Source organism: Lathyrus oleraceus, chromosome 4, assembly GCF_024323335.1.
Source record: "Lathyrus oleraceus cultivar Zhongwan6 chromosome 4, CAAS_Psat_ZW6_1.0, whole genome shotgun sequence".
NCBI lineage: Eukaryota > Viridiplantae > Streptophyta > Magnoliopsida > Fabales > Fabaceae > Lathyrus > Lathyrus oleraceus.
This window is the reverse complement of record NC_066582.1, coordinates 494,580,077-494,596,355: the sequence shown is the minus strand read 5'-3', so window position 1 is coordinate 494,596,355 and position 16,279 is coordinate 494,580,077. Positions and strand designations below refer to the sequence as shown.

At 32.3% G+C, this 16,279-nt stretch overlaps 1 protein-coding gene across 1 annotated transcript; it reads left to right on the top strand.

The window, feature by feature from the left end:
- Positions 1 to 9,234: 9,234 nt before the first annotated feature.
- On the top strand, positions 9,235 to 10,834 carry LOC127076689 (60S ribosomal protein L37a). Its single transcript, XM_051018405.1, has 5 exons — positions 9,235 to 9,362; positions 9,496 to 9,535; positions 10,246 to 10,334; positions 10,428 to 10,510; positions 10,608 to 10,834. The coding sequence occupies exons 1-5, from the start codon at positions 9,360 to 9,362 to the stop codon at positions 10,669 to 10,671; spliced, it is 279 nt and encodes a 92-aa protein (XP_050874362.1). The 5' UTR covers positions 9,235 to 9,359; the 3' UTR covers positions 10,672 to 10,834.
- The last annotated feature ends 5,445 nt before the right edge of the window (positions 10,835 to 16,279 follow it).

Below are 16,279 nucleotides of genomic sequence, written 5' to 3'. Positions count from 1 at the left end.
AATGCAAATGTACTTGACAACTGACTCAACATGCATATGGTACCAAATTATAAACACTTAGGTCCATTTCACTCCATGATCCCCATCATAGGATCGATTTCCTCTTGGAACCGGAGCACACCAAAAATGTTACCATTGTCATATGCAATGCTTCACTAATTCCTCAGTAGAATTAGCTACTCGCACTTGATCCCCACCATAGGATCAAGGCTTACCAAAACTGGACCGAAGTCCGTACCATGATGCATGAATTTCAACAGAGTGTGATGTCCCCAATTATCACCAAAATCATCGCCAAAATTATAACCCAAATTAATATTAATATTATTACATTATATATGTCAATTATGAAATATATACTAGTAACATTTTATTAACAAAAGAAAATGGCATTGTATCAATATTTCATCCTAACATTTTATTAACACCTCCTACCATACAATGCCTCGTATGGTTCCATGCCAATACTAGAATGATAACTATTGTTGTAGGTAAACTCAATCAATGACAAGTAGATATCCCAAGCACCTTCTTGTTTTAGTACACAAGCCCTCAACAAATCTTCCAACGACTGGATGGTCCTATCGGTTTGATCGTTCGTCTGCGGATGATAGGAAGAACTCAACCTCAACTTAGTACCCAAAAATGTCTGCAAACTCTCCCAGAACCTCGATGTGAATCTCAGATCTCTATCAGACACAATACTTGATGGAATACCATGCAGTTTCACAATCTCATCGATATACAATTCGGCCAACTTCTACAAAGAAAAATGTATCCTCATTGGTATAAAATGAGCCGATTTGGTCAATCTATCAACAATCACCCAAATTGAATTACATTCCTTCGAAGTCTTCAGAAGACCTGCCATAAAATCCATGGAAATGCTATCCCACTTCCACTCTAGAATACTCAACGGTTGCATCATATCCAACGATTTTTGATGTTCAATCTTTGACTTCTGACAAGTCAAATAAGCATACACAAACTCAGCCACTTCCTTCTTCATTCTTGGCCACAAAAACAATTTCTTCAAGTCTTGATACATTTTTGTGGCACCAGGATGAACACTTAACCCACTTCTGTGACCCTCGTCAAGAATGCTCTTCTTAATTTCTGGCACATCTGGAACACACACCCTATCTCTGAACCTCATCACCTCATTCTCACCAACCCGAAAATCACCCCTGTTACCTTGGTTGATTAACGTGAGACGATCCACCAAACCCAAATCAGATTGTTGGCCTTCTCTGTTCCTTCGATAATACCACTAGTTAGCTTCAGCACACCCAAATTCACACCGTTAGGAGTCTCTCCACACACTAGACTCATATCTTTGAATTGTTCAATCAGTTCTAACTCTCGAACCATAATCGTTGACATATGTAAGGACTTCCTACTCAACACATCAACTGCAACATTAGCCTTATCCAGATGGTAACTCAATTCAAAATCATAATCCTTCAAAAGTACAAGCCATTTCCTCTGCCTCATATTCAATTCTTTCGGATCAAATAGATACTTCAGGCTCTTGTGATTGCTGGACACTTAAAACCTATATCCAAAAAGATAATGCCTTTAAATCTTCAAAACAAAAACCACAACTGCCAACTATAAGTCATGCGTAGGATAATTCCTTTCATGAACATTCAGTTATCTGGAAGCATAAGCAACAAACTGACCATTATGCATCAGTACACCATCGTGACCCATCCTTGACGCATCACAATATACTACAAAAGACTCACTCGGATTGGGCAAGATCAATAACGGAGCACTTGTCAATTTCTTCTTGAGTTCTACAAAATTATCTTCACATGCAACATCCCACACATAAGCTTGAACCTTTCGAGTCATCTGGGTCAAAGGCAATGCTAACTTCGAAAAGCCTTTTATAAACCTACGATAATAACAAGCTAAGCCAAGGAAACTTTGAATTTCAGTAGCAGACTTCAGAGTCTCCCATTGTAACACAACATCAACTTTCGACGAATCAACAACAATTCCTCCCCTAGAAATCACATGGCCGAGGAAACTCCCTTCTTTTAACCAAAATTCACACTTGGACAACTTGGCATAAAGCTTCTTGTCTCTCAACACGTGCAGTACAACTTTTAGATGCTCTGCATGCTTCTTAATCCAGATAAGGATGAAAAATCCTATTCATATACTCCATGAACACACCTGAAGTATTAGACACTCCAAATGGCATTACTGTATACTCATAATGACTATACCTTGTCCTGAATGCAGTCTTTGGAATATTGTCTAGTTTTACACAAATCTAATGATACCCTGACCTTAAATCTATCTTGCTAAACACACAAGCACCCACCAATTGATCCATCAGATCATCAATTCTCGTAAGAGGATACCTGTTTTTGACAGTAACTTTGTTCAATTGTCTGTAGTCAACACACAACCTCATATTGTCGTCCTTTTTCTTAACTAGCAACACTGGCGCACCCCACGGAGAAACACTTGGTCGAACAAACTTCTTCTCTAGCAACTCTTCCAACTGTTTCTTCAATTCACCCAACTCTGAAGCCGATATCCTATATGGAGCCATCGACACATGATTAGTACCAGGTACCACATCAATGGAAAACCCAATTTCATGCTCGAGTGGCAAGTCACTGATATCATCTGGAAATACATATGGGAAATTGCACGCAACAAACAAATCAATACTTACAGCCTTATTATTGACTTGTAATGATGCAAACATTGCAAACATTTGAGCGTCATCTTCTAAGAGTTCTTCTACTTGCTTAGCAGATAAAAACATCAGCTCTCCACAATCACCAAACTCTGGGAACTTCACGGTTTTGCTGTAGCAGTTGATATGAACATAGTTGAACTCTAACTAGTTCATTCCAAGAATAATATCGATTTCATACAAAGGTAGACAAACCAGGTCTATTACAAAATTCTTAGCATAAATGGTCAAAGGATAACTCAAATAAACTAACACAGTAGTCGCCGAACCGTTAGCCGGGATATCGATAACCATACTCCCAACCATAAAAGATAATTTTAAACCCAACCTCGCAGCACCCCCAAGCGAAATAAATGAATGAGTAGCACCCGTATCAATAATAGTAATTAAATTAACATTATTAATGAAACAAGTACCTCTGATAAAGTTATATGTCTTGGGAACCTCTGAACCACCCAAAGTAAACATCTACCATTACTCTGGGCAGCAGTAGCGGCTGTCTTCTTTGGATTCTGACATTGCGTACTAATATGACCCTGTTCACCATAATTGTAACATGTCGGACCATCATTCTTGCACTTTGCAACATTGTGACCCGTTTTTCCATAATTGTAACATCTCAGGACCTTATTATTACATTCATTAGCATGATGGCCCAATTCGCCACACTTGAAGCACTTGACAGAAGCGGGAGCCCCTCCACCACCTGTCTTCTTCCCATATGAAGCCTTTTGTTTCCCTTTGTCAGCTTACATAAGGTTTCCCTCGAAATTGTCCCTTCCCTTTATTCTTACTAAGACTCTTATAGTGAGCAGATTAGGCTCTGCTATCCTCATCATAGATTTTACTCTTATTCACTAGTTCAGCATATCTACGAATCTATTGGTATCCAATACCTTGTTTGATCTATGGTCTCAGCCCATTCTCAAACTTAAGACATTTGGAAGTCTCAGCACCAACACGGTTGTAATTGGGACAAAACTTCACCTACGCCTCAAACTTCGCAACGTACTCTGCCACAATCATGTTCCCTTGCTTCAGCTCAAAGAACTCTATCTCCTTCTTGCCACGAACGTCCTCGGGGAAATACTTCTCCAAGAATTCTTTTCTGAACACAACCCAAGTTATCTCTGTACCAATAGCTTCCAATCTCTGACACGCGTTATCCCACCAATCCACAACTTCCTCTGACATCATATGAGCACCAAATTGTACCTTTTGAGCCTCAGTGCAGGCCATCACTTGGAAGATCTTCTTGGTTACTTTGAGCCATGCATGTGCATCCTTCGGATCATGTCTACCCTTGAAAGTTGGTGGATTGTTCCTCTGAATTTTCCCCAAAGCATGAAACTCATCAGAAGCTCCTCCTGCTCCCCCATTCTGATTGTATTTGCATTTTGAGCCATCAACTGAGCAAGCGATTCCAAAGCTTTAACAATAGCACGATCGTTTCTCCCATCCATTCTCTATACCATCAAACAACATTAGAAGAAACAATACATTGACAATGTACACACACTCATCGACTAACAGGGAACTGATATCATATAAAAACCTGGGCGGATGGATCAACTTGCTCTAATACCACTAATGTAACACCCTTTTATACCCCAAAACAGTAATCTGATATTTTAATTAATAAACATAACCACATGGGTGTCACACACATCAAACATATAACTTGCTCCGTAACATGGGTTTCCACATCAAAATAAATTCAAATGCACATATGTATACCTGGGATGTTACACGACATCCAACACATCTGATTTGTACTTGGGATGTTACACGACATCCAACACATCTGATTTGGGTCAAGTACTTGTATAATAAGGCATTTAGTACCTGTCCTCGCATGCTCACCCCAGAATTTATGATATCATCACAGTGGAATCACCAATAAGCATACCACAATAGTATTGTAACTCAAGACATTAAGTCTCATGAATTTCAACTTAATCGCATAATCAAAAGAGTATGTCAATCAACTCAAAACAACTTAAAATCTCCAGAACACAAAAGTTTGTAACGTCGACAATAATGATACAAAAATTGAATCAAGCCTTTATCCCAACCCGATGTTACATGATCAGAGCAAGGAACCACTAAATAAAAGCGATAAACTACGAAAGTAACTCCAAGGCTATCTTCCACTTACTTCAACAATGATATTCCTGAGTATCTGCATGATTCCCATGTAAAGGAAACATTCAAACAGAAGGAGTGAAAATACATTCAAATAATAAACGGTGGAAAACAATTGGAAGTAGATTAACTAACAACATCACACATTAATCACAACAACATCCACATATCAAGTATTCTCATCCACACGTCATAACACAAAATATAATCACCAATTGCAACACAAATACAAATGTACTCGACAACTGACACAACATGCATATGGTATCAAACTATGAACACTCAGGTCCATTTCACTCAACGATCCCCACCATATGATTGATTCCCTCATGGAACCGCAACACACCAAAATCGTTACCATCACCATAGGCAACGCTTCACTAATTTCTCAATAGAATTAGCTACTCGCACTTGATCCTCACCATAGAATCAAGGCTCACCAAAACTGGACCGAATATATATATATATATATATATATATATATATATATATATATATATATATATATATATAATATATATATATATATATATATATATATATATATATATATAATATATATATATATATATATATATATATATATATAATAACAATCCATTTCATTCTTATAATAATAATAATATTATATATTGCTATTATTATTATTATTATTATTATTATTATTATTATTATTATTATTAAACACGTTATTCATATATGTACCAGTAACATGAGCAACTACTTAATATTTAAGCATGCGAGAGTTTTATATATATACTAGTAACATGAGTTACATTTTATGACGTTTACCTATATACACTTAAAATATAGGGATATGCTATGATACTTCAAGTACTATAAGATACTAGTAACAACTACATATGCGCTAATCACATAGAAACATACATCACACATATGGAATCTACATTAGAATAATACTATCATTACTAACATCACAACATCACGACTAGATAACGTAAACACTAACATACTGAACCTAATACATAATTACATACAATTATAACACACATCAAGCAATATAAAATAACAATAATACGATTATAATTATCAATAAATCGTACACAACATCAACACAATGCAACACGTGATCACGGAACATAACATCACTATCACATGTTAAATTGATACTACTATATAATTTGCATATCATCATAAATTTATCGGATTTTCACACAATCAGAAAAACATAATCATACAACCCTAAAAAGAGTAAATATCTCTCTTCTCTAACCTATCATACAATACACCCATAGATGAATAACTTATCCCCCATTACCTTATATTTTCCAACAAGATGCAAACTTCAAGCTCTAAACAATAGAGTTTTCCTTTAGCCCTAGATCTCGCCTCTTCTCACCACAAAATTCTATTTTACGTAAAACTCTTCAAACTCTCTTACTAACTTTTTTATCATTAACCTAATCTTCCTCAATTAGAACTTCCATCATTGCACTCACTTATCCTCTTATTTACCACCATGTCTCTCTTGACTCTAATTTTCTTTTAATAAAATAATATCAATAATATTCTTCATTTTCTCCCTACTATTTATACTCTTCTATTTTATTACAACCAATTAAATAAAGTAGCTATAGGCTAATTATTAAAAATTCTCATTATCTCCATTAAATAAGTAAAATAATTAAATATCATTATTTAATTAAGATGCTCATATTCTAGTTATTTTATTATTTATTAACTAATTCGAATAAAATACTATTTATTTCAATCATTAATTAAAATTCTAATTAATTATCAACAACTATACCAAACTCTTACTCCCTCCATACTTCTATTTCAAGGATACTTACCCCCATAATCACACAACAATTAATCTAAAACATCCATTAATTAAATAAAAATCTAAATAATTCAAATTAATTAATTAAATTCGGCGTGTTACATATTCAACAAAAGAAAAGAAAGATAAAAGAATATGGAATGGTAACAAAAGTTGAGGAAGTTACAACAATTCAACTGATATAGGAAACAAACAAGAAGGTAGTTCATCAAATCAAAGACAATCTTCAAACCAAAACAATCACAGAGATGGTGTTGTAGGTAGAGGAATATGTGATGGAAGAAAACATGATAAAAACCATATTCAATGTTGCAATTGTGAGAAGTATGGACATTATGCAAGTCAAAGTCGAGGAGGTAAGAAAGAAAATCAAGAAAGTGACACAAGACTTGCAAAACATGAAGAAGAAGAGATGTTATTGATGATCATAACGAGAGATGGAGAAAGATTAAAGGACCAATGATACTTGGACTCAAAATGCTTATCACACATGACTGGAAGATAAAATTAGTTTGTAAACATGTGTCCCTCGATGAAGAACAAGGTAGAATTCGCAAATGACAATACCATGGCTTCTGAAGGTATTGTTGATTTTCTAATCATGAGGAAAGATAGTAAGAGGTTAGTAATTTCTAATGTATTGTACAAATCATGCATGAAAAGACATTTGCTCAACATAGGGAAACTGAATAAGAATAATTACAAAGTGTTGATAGAAGATAAGATGGTGAAAGTTCTTGACTCAGATGGTAAGTTAATCTTAAAGGCACATATGTCTCAGAATAGAACCTTCAAGATTGAAATTAATGTGATATAGCACAAGTGTCTGGAATCTGCAACTAGCAGAGATGAATGGCTATGGCACTACACACTTGGTCATCTCAACTTCAAAAACATCAGAAATGTGAAAAGAAGAAACATGATTTTAGGATTACCAAAAATCGACATTCCAAATGAAGTGTGTAAAGAATGTTGTCGAGCAAAGCAACACAAGAATAACTTCAGCAAAGATGGAGGAAGCAAGTCAAAGGCAATTGTTGAAGTCACATATTCCGATGTGTGTGGTCCTATCCATGTATATTTGATTGGAGGTAACATATAATTTATCACATCATATATGATTTAAGTCGAAAATTATGGACATACCTGATGAAGCGGAAAAACGATGTGCTTGAGATGTTTACAAAGTTTAAATATATAGAAAATTTATAATTGTTTGATTTTCTGCTATTTACTTTAAATAAAATAAATAGAAAATTCATAATTGTTTGATTTATATTGGTGATCATCTGTTTGATATTGACATACATGGTTTTTATCAGATATGGTGATTCATTTTAAAAACTATAAGAAGACTAACAATTTATATTGAGTCAAATGGAGATCTTTGATGATTGGTATGTTACAACTATGGTTTAATTTTACAACAAAATTTAGTTTATGCTTGATTATGAAACTTGATGAATTTATGAATCATTGAAACACAACCTTGATAGTGCATTTTGCATATTCAAAAAAGCAATATAGAATTTCATATATTTCTTCATGTTGTTGAGGATGAAAAAAGAAGTTATGAGCTTTGGTGTTGCTGCTATGATGAAGTTCAAGATTTTACAATTTAGTTAGAAAGATATTTTTCGAGACGTTTGACATGTTTCCTTTTGGAGTGTATAATAACTACGTACTATTAAATGTTTTATTCATGTTACATTTATTTTTTAATGTACTATTTGAATAAAGGAATCACAGTTGATGCATTATATTAGTTTAAATTTGTTATTCTCTAAAATGTTAACGATAAAAAATATATGAATTCAAAGTTGACAAAGCGTAATACGAATTCAAACGAAAACCCTTGCGATAATACGAGTTTGTTATTAGTTTTCCTTAAAAGGGGAAGATCCAACATATTCATATGAGAAATAAAATAAGAGAATGCAACACACTCGAAAAAATTGGACGAGCAAGAGGAACCAACTTCTCCTCTTCTTTCACTAAGTGAGGACAATTTTGAAATGTGGGTTAAAATACATGCATTTTTATAGACAATTTTATAAAATCTGGTAAAATACATGCATTTTTACTGGCTTTTTAATTTTTTTTTGGTAAAAATACATACAAACACATCAGATTTTTATAAAATGCAGTTTTACCATTTTTTTTTTTAAATTGCTGGTATATAACTGCTCAGATACTTTAAAAATATGATTGTTTAATTTTTTTAATTTAATTTAATTTTATCGAGGACGAGATGAAGAATCTGTTTAATTTTAACACTATCAAATTTTTTAGATTGTGGCGAAAAATCTGTTTTATTGAATTTTTTGAAAAAATTCAGATAAACTTTAAACACATCAAATATTTCTAAAATACCTGGAAAAATAAATATCAAAATTTTAAATTTTCCTACCATTGAAAAAAATACATGTTATTTTAAGACAAAAATGAGAGGAACATTGTTGGTATTAAGTTAAAATGTGAGGTGCCATATATAAAATTAGGAGTGACATGTTAAATTCTGAAAATAATGGACTATTAAAAACCAGGCCTAGTTGCGGTTATTGTGGCCCATTATCTAAACCCATACCCGCAATATTATAAGTTATTCATATCAGAAACCCTCGCTGGAAACGCAGTAGTTTGCAGCCGCTCAACTTCGTCTCTCACCGATTCCTTCCAAGCCACTCCAAAATGGTTAATTTCTCTCTTGTTTTCAATCTCCTTCAAATTTTAGGGTTTTTTCTATTGTTCTAATTTCATTGTTAGGTCAATGATTATGATTGTGTTTGTTGATTTATGTGTTTTTTGTTTTTGATTTTGTTTACAGACTAAGAGAACCAAGAAGGCCGGTATCGTTGGCAAATACGGTATGTTCTATCGTTTTCTTACCTTTCAATATTGTAGAAAAGGGCTTGTGTTATGGTTTTCGGTTTGAGATTTGTTTGTTCAATATTTATAGTTTCGTTTATTTAGTAGATTTAAGGGTGTTTGTTCTAACCCTAAAAACTTAGTGGGTTTATATTAATCTATGCTTTTGAATTTCAATTAGGTTTAATTTATATTGACTTGTAATATAAATGATTTTTTACCTAAGATTAGTAGGTTTTTTATTTAATTATAACATGAGTTTCTTTGTGTTATGTTGAAATTGAGTTAGAAAAACCTATTTAAAATTAGTGAGATTGATGTTAAGTAAAGTGAGTTTGAAATTTGAAGTAATTGTTATTCTTCTGAGTTTTTCTTTTTTGTACATTGTTTTTTTTTAATAAAGGCTTTGGCTGTTGTTGAATTTGAACATTCTCTATTTTCTTCTGTAATATGTGTGATTAGCATCGTTGAAATCTATTAGTGGTGATTTGGTGTTCGGAATTTGAGTTATTGCTAAGATTCCATGATATTGACAACGCTTTCAAGAGAAGTCTTTTTATTTATTTTTTGTCATAGTAGATATTAGGATTTGATAGTTTTATGTAATATATATTTAATGCATTCTTACTCTTTTATGGTAGAAGTTCTTCTGTTTGTATTTAATGTCTTGTAAATGGCAATAACTGATAAGTTTGTGTTCTAATTTCAGGCACCCGATATGGTGCTAGTTTGAGGAAGCAAATTAAGAAGATGGAAGTCAGTCAGCACAGTAAATTTTTCTGCGAGTTTTGTGGAAAGGTAGTTTTTTTGGTTTTGTTTTATGATTAGGTTTTTTGATCTGCAGTGGTTGACTATGTTCTGAATTTGCCATTGGGATTTCATTGTATGCAGTATGCTGTCAAGAGGAAAGCTGTTGGTATTTGGGGCTGCAAAGATTGTGGAAAGGTCAAGGCTGGTGGTGCTTACACTTTGAAGTAAGAATCTTACTCAGAATATGTTTTCTCAATTTTGATTATTTGCTTGTTATAGTTGCTAAAGTTGTGGTTTTGTTTGTGCTTGTTTTCTGAACAGTACTGCCAGTGCTGTCACTGTTAGGAGCACCATCCGAAGGTTGAGGGAGCAGACCGAGAGTTAGAAAGGAACAAGTTTTCAATCAATTTTGTTGTTTTGTTTTGAAAATCTTGTACGTTGTTAAGATTATTGTTATATTTGATTTGGATTTATGAACAGAAATTTTGAAAGTTGGGCAAGTGTATGAGTAATAGATTATTGAATGCTATTTAGTTTTTAATGGTGAACGAATGAGTTTGTTGCTGTTTTCTTTAGCGGTCTTGTCATGCATACTATTTATTACATTAAGTTCTGGTATAATCAAATGCTAATACAGCTTATGGCTGGTTTGACCTTATGTTTCTTGGAAAATAAGGTTGTTGGATATGATTTTAGTACATTAAACACATGCAATTAGATATATGATTGAAAATAGTGACAATAGTTTGAAATCTGAAGAAATATCAGTTGAGTTATATTATTGCTCTGTAACCATTGCTATGTCTATTATGTTTTCAAATAATTTTACTGACAAATATATTTTCAGAAATCCTGCATATAGTAGTGGACACAACATGAGATAGCTACATCCATATTTGTGGTTTTCTAGAAATTATTTAGAGGGTGTTTGTTCAAGTTATGGAATAACTTTTCTTGAGTGATTTCAGGATTGTTATTTTCAGGAATGATATTCCTTTCTATGTTTAAAGTTACTACTTAACATGCATCATTCATAGTATTCAATTTGTAAACATGTCTCAAGAATCCTTATCTGTGGCACAATCTCTAAGAATGTGGTTGATGGTTTCAAGGGATAAATCACAACTTAAAATCTATTTACACATACATTAGTCAATATATAAAAGATGCACAAATTTAAGTGAATATATTTAAAAGCATTATGCACAAATTTAAGTGAATAACAATAGATTAATACATTCATCCAAAAGAGGAGTTTAGTTATTCATAATAAAAATAGGGTAATGCTAACTTGTGCCCCAAGGGCACATGTTAAGAAACCCACAAATAAAAAATTTCTATTGAAAAAATAAATAAAATTATGAATTATAAGTTTCTAATAAATTCAATATACAATTTCCAAGAATTTATTTTTACATTTATCTCTTAACTTGTGTCCTTGGGGCACAAGTTAGCATTACCCAATAATAATAGCTAAAGAGTTCAAGAATTAATACATGATTCAAACATCAAATGTAAGCTTTAATAGTGTGGAAGCATCCGTGAATTGTATTAACATTTTTGAACCCTTGCAAATTTCTCAAATCTTCTTTTTATAATGTAGGTTTTGACATGCCGAATTGTGCCACGACTCAACCACATTGCGATAAATTTTGTTATGTAATTCAGTTGATAGTGTGCAATTGGATGTTAAAGTGTGCCACAATATCCACCAATCTTGAGGCTATATTTACACACATGTTATTCTTCTGACCCTTTCACGCATTGAGTTGCGATCCTATATGTTTGTTGCACAATTTTCACAAACTTGCTTACTCATTATGCTTTTGTATATTTTTCTTGCTCTACCTCATATCTCCTCTTATCTCTAGGATGACAATTGAATCCATTAAGATAAAATTCATTCAATCCATCCATCAAAATATCCATCCAATCCATCAATTATATAAAAACTAAGTTAATGGATTGGATTAAATCCATCCATTTATAAGAATGGATTGATCCAATCCATCCAACACATTTTAATGATCCAATAAATTTTTTTATCTAATTTAAAAAAAATAAATTTTTTCAAATATTAAAAAATATTTTTTTTGAAAAATACAAAATTATTTTTTTTTTCGAAAAAAAAATCATTTTTTTAAAATACAAAAAACTGATTTTTTCCAAAAATTTTAAAATTATTTTTTTGGAAAATACCAAAATTCGATTTTACTTTCGAAAAAGTTACTTTTTACGAATATAAAAAAAATAATTTTTAAATTATTTTTTTCCAAAAATACAAAAATATGTTTTTTTTCCAAAAAAAAATTTGATTTTTTTAGAAAAAAAACTGAAGTTTTTTTCATTAAAATACAAAAAAAAAAAAAAATTTCTGAAAAATATAATTTTTTCAAAAAAAGTAAGTGATTTTTTTCAAAAGAAAAAAAATTGAATTTTTCAAAAATACAAAAATTAATATATTTAAAAAGACTATTTTTTTAAAAAAAATGGATGGATGTCCATTCATCCGCTAAAAATATGATAATGGATGGATTAGATGGATTTTATTCTTAATGGATGGATTAAATTGGATATTTTTAAAAAACTTTTAGTGGATTGTTAATAGACTAATGGATTGTTTTGATCCATCCATTAACGATCCAATCCATATCCATCCAATCGATCCATTTTGACACCCCTACTTATCTCTTTAACATCCACCATGTAGAAACAACGCATAAACATACTTGTTAGAATTAGGTAAAATGAGACTTTACAGAATTGTCTAAACTCCTAGACTCCAGTTATAAATTGCTAAAATCTTATAATAATAATTAAAATCTTGCTACTATTAAAACTAATAATAAATACCAGTAAGATAGAGGGTCATTATATGTGTTTTCCATAAATATGTGTTTTCCATAATCAACATAATCAAAACATATGAAACCAGATATTTGAATTATGTTGGAGTTTAAGAATTTTTTTTTAAATGTTTAATATAAAAATCACCATGAATTAAAATGATGAAGGTAAAAATTTAATGAAAATAAATAAAGATCTGAGAGTTATTCTTTTCGTCCTCCAATCCAGGTCAAGATATTATTGATATTCACGTGCATTAAATGTTTAATGTAGTGGGAGCTTTAGAGCTCAAGCGACGTGTGTTGTGCGCTAATGAAATTTACCGAATTCATTTTATTTTTAAATTCTAAATAATTATTAATTTATTGATCAACAATAACTGTTAGTCACCGTAATGACTTGTCCGTATTTTTTTTTACCATTCGCATAAGTAACTTGTACCGATTGAAACCTAATTTTGTAAATTTTAACTCAACCTAGCTTATTTCCGCCACTTAAAAAATGCTAATTAGTCACTTAGAGAAACTCTTTAAGAATTTAAGAAGATTTTTCTTAAATAATCAAAATTTTCAAAATAACAATTGTTTGAAAATATTTATCAAAATAACTATTTTTTCAAAAACATGTAACAAAGGCGCCAGATGCATTGGCGCATCCAATAAAAATATTGTACATAGGCGCCACATGCATTGGCGCATCCATGTCCATGGCGCCACTAGGAGTGACGCATGCATATGTATGCGTCACATGCAATGACACATGCATAGTCCACTATATGGAGACGCCAATGCATGTGGTTGCTAGTCCTGTACTTCATATATAAATAAAACATCACCCTCCCATAATTTTTCACATATCTTCTTACTATATCCTTCCATTTTTCTTTAAAATGTCTTCATATTCATATATGTGTCCTTATATTCACAAGAGAAATGTCAATTTAATTTTTTCAACAGTGCAGCCTCCGATGAAGATCCGACTTTGGAATGTAGATACACTCGAACATCTTAACAGAACCTTGAACCGTTGATTAGATGAAGACATTACGAATGGTGAAAAGATCAAAAGAATTCAATGGCTTGATACCATGTTCAACCAAAATGGAGAAGTTCGTTTCTGGATGGATGTTAAAACTGATAGAGACGTTCAAATGATGATGTATACTCATCACAAAATTATTTTGATGGTTGTAATCACATATTTATGTTGTTTATGTGTTGTATTTGTTTGTGATGTTATTTTATTTGTTGTAGTTGTTTGTATTGTTGTTTTCAAGTTTTTATAACTGGATTTTATGATATTTAATGATATTTATTAAATGAATGTTGTTTTAAATATAAAGCAAAATGGTTACAAGCATGAGGTTGGTCAAGAATACCGTCACTCACCCCAGTCAACGAGAAGCCATTCACATTCCCCTACGCAACAAAGTAAGTTTATCTTAAATCTTCTAATTTATTAGACTTTATACTACAACTAACTGTAACTAATATATTTTCAATCTTTTTGATCTAGGTGGTCAGTTAGGGGGATGAACTATAACAGGTGTCCCAAACACACTGTAGTAGTCTATCGCAATCTTTTAGACCACATTGGACCAGACGATGTATTACTACTAAACAACTCTACTTTTATTTTAAAAAATTATCCAATTACATATCCTTTAATCATGTCAATTTCTTATACAGTTTATATTGAGGTCGTATCTGGGTCTTGACCATCAGGTTAACCATGATGATGATACAATTTGAACAACAAAAACATCAATCATCCAGTTCACTACTATGGAGATGCACCAGAGTGACCGTGTGAAACCGCAGTTCAACATGCAACAACAAATTCCAAAACCTCTGACGTGTTTGGGATTAGCATCAACAACGAGTCGATGGTCAATAGGATTATTCCGATTGGAGAGACTTCACAAAAGATATGTGTCGTCGTTGAAAGAAATGACGCCAACACATCTTAAACGTACCAATCATACATGGTGCTAGACCAACTTAACATTTTATGGCATGGTTTAGGTCAGTTACAACACCATAGTTCGTGTCTGAGCCAATGTATTTGATTGATCCACACCAACGAGCTTCGTCAACATACACCCAACAACAAATCCACGTCCAAGAACAATGTCAACCCACCCAAATCCAACGAGCAACCTCACACCATCACCCAACCATATACACCCAACCACCAAACACCCAACCTCGCAACCAATTCATGCCACACACTCAAACTCAAAACTAGGAATTAAACCCTAACCACCAACAACCATACACAACCACCTCATATGTCTATAGCCCGAATGATTCATATGATTCAATCTCATGCAATCATAGCCCCCACTTATGAACACTCAAACATCTCATCGCCACAACACTCAACCATTGCTTCGTATCCAAAACGATTCAATGTCCTAATTCGGACAACCATACCGTCCATAAACCATCCAACCACAATGACCCAACTACGACAACATGGACACCAAACTCAATTACGGCAGGGCCGTTGGCGATAATCCCTAAACTATTCGGGAAAAATGATGACAAAGTTGTTAAATATCGTTGGACCTTCCACCAGACTTTCACACTAGCCACCATTGCATCATGTCAGCACTCAAAGACCCCAAACACCTTAGAAAATCGTGGAAGACCTCAAAGGTAGGTTAACGCACTGGGATGTGGAAAATAAGGGTTTCAATCGGGGGAGTTTTTTTTCTCTTGTTAATTATTATGTATTTTAGCTTTATATCATAATATTAATAATTATTTTTCATTTACTTGTTTATTTTATTTATTTCAATTTTATATAAGTATAACATATAAAAATTAAAAAAAATATTTAAAGTATGCACCACATGGAATGTCGTATGCACTTCATATTTAATCACATTGATTTATTCTACATGTATATGCTATTACTATTGGTGCTTAAGTTCAGTCTCATACGTCAATCTAATTGACGCATTCTTTAAAGAGGTACATGAAAAATGATTATATAGATAAATAATTTAAAATAGTGATTATTTTAGAAATTTAATTAAATTTTTTTGTTATTTAAAAAAAATTTCGTTTAAGAAAGTAAGGTTTCTTTTTAAATGTATGTATTCAATATATTAAAAATTAAAATAAATAATTTTAAAAAAT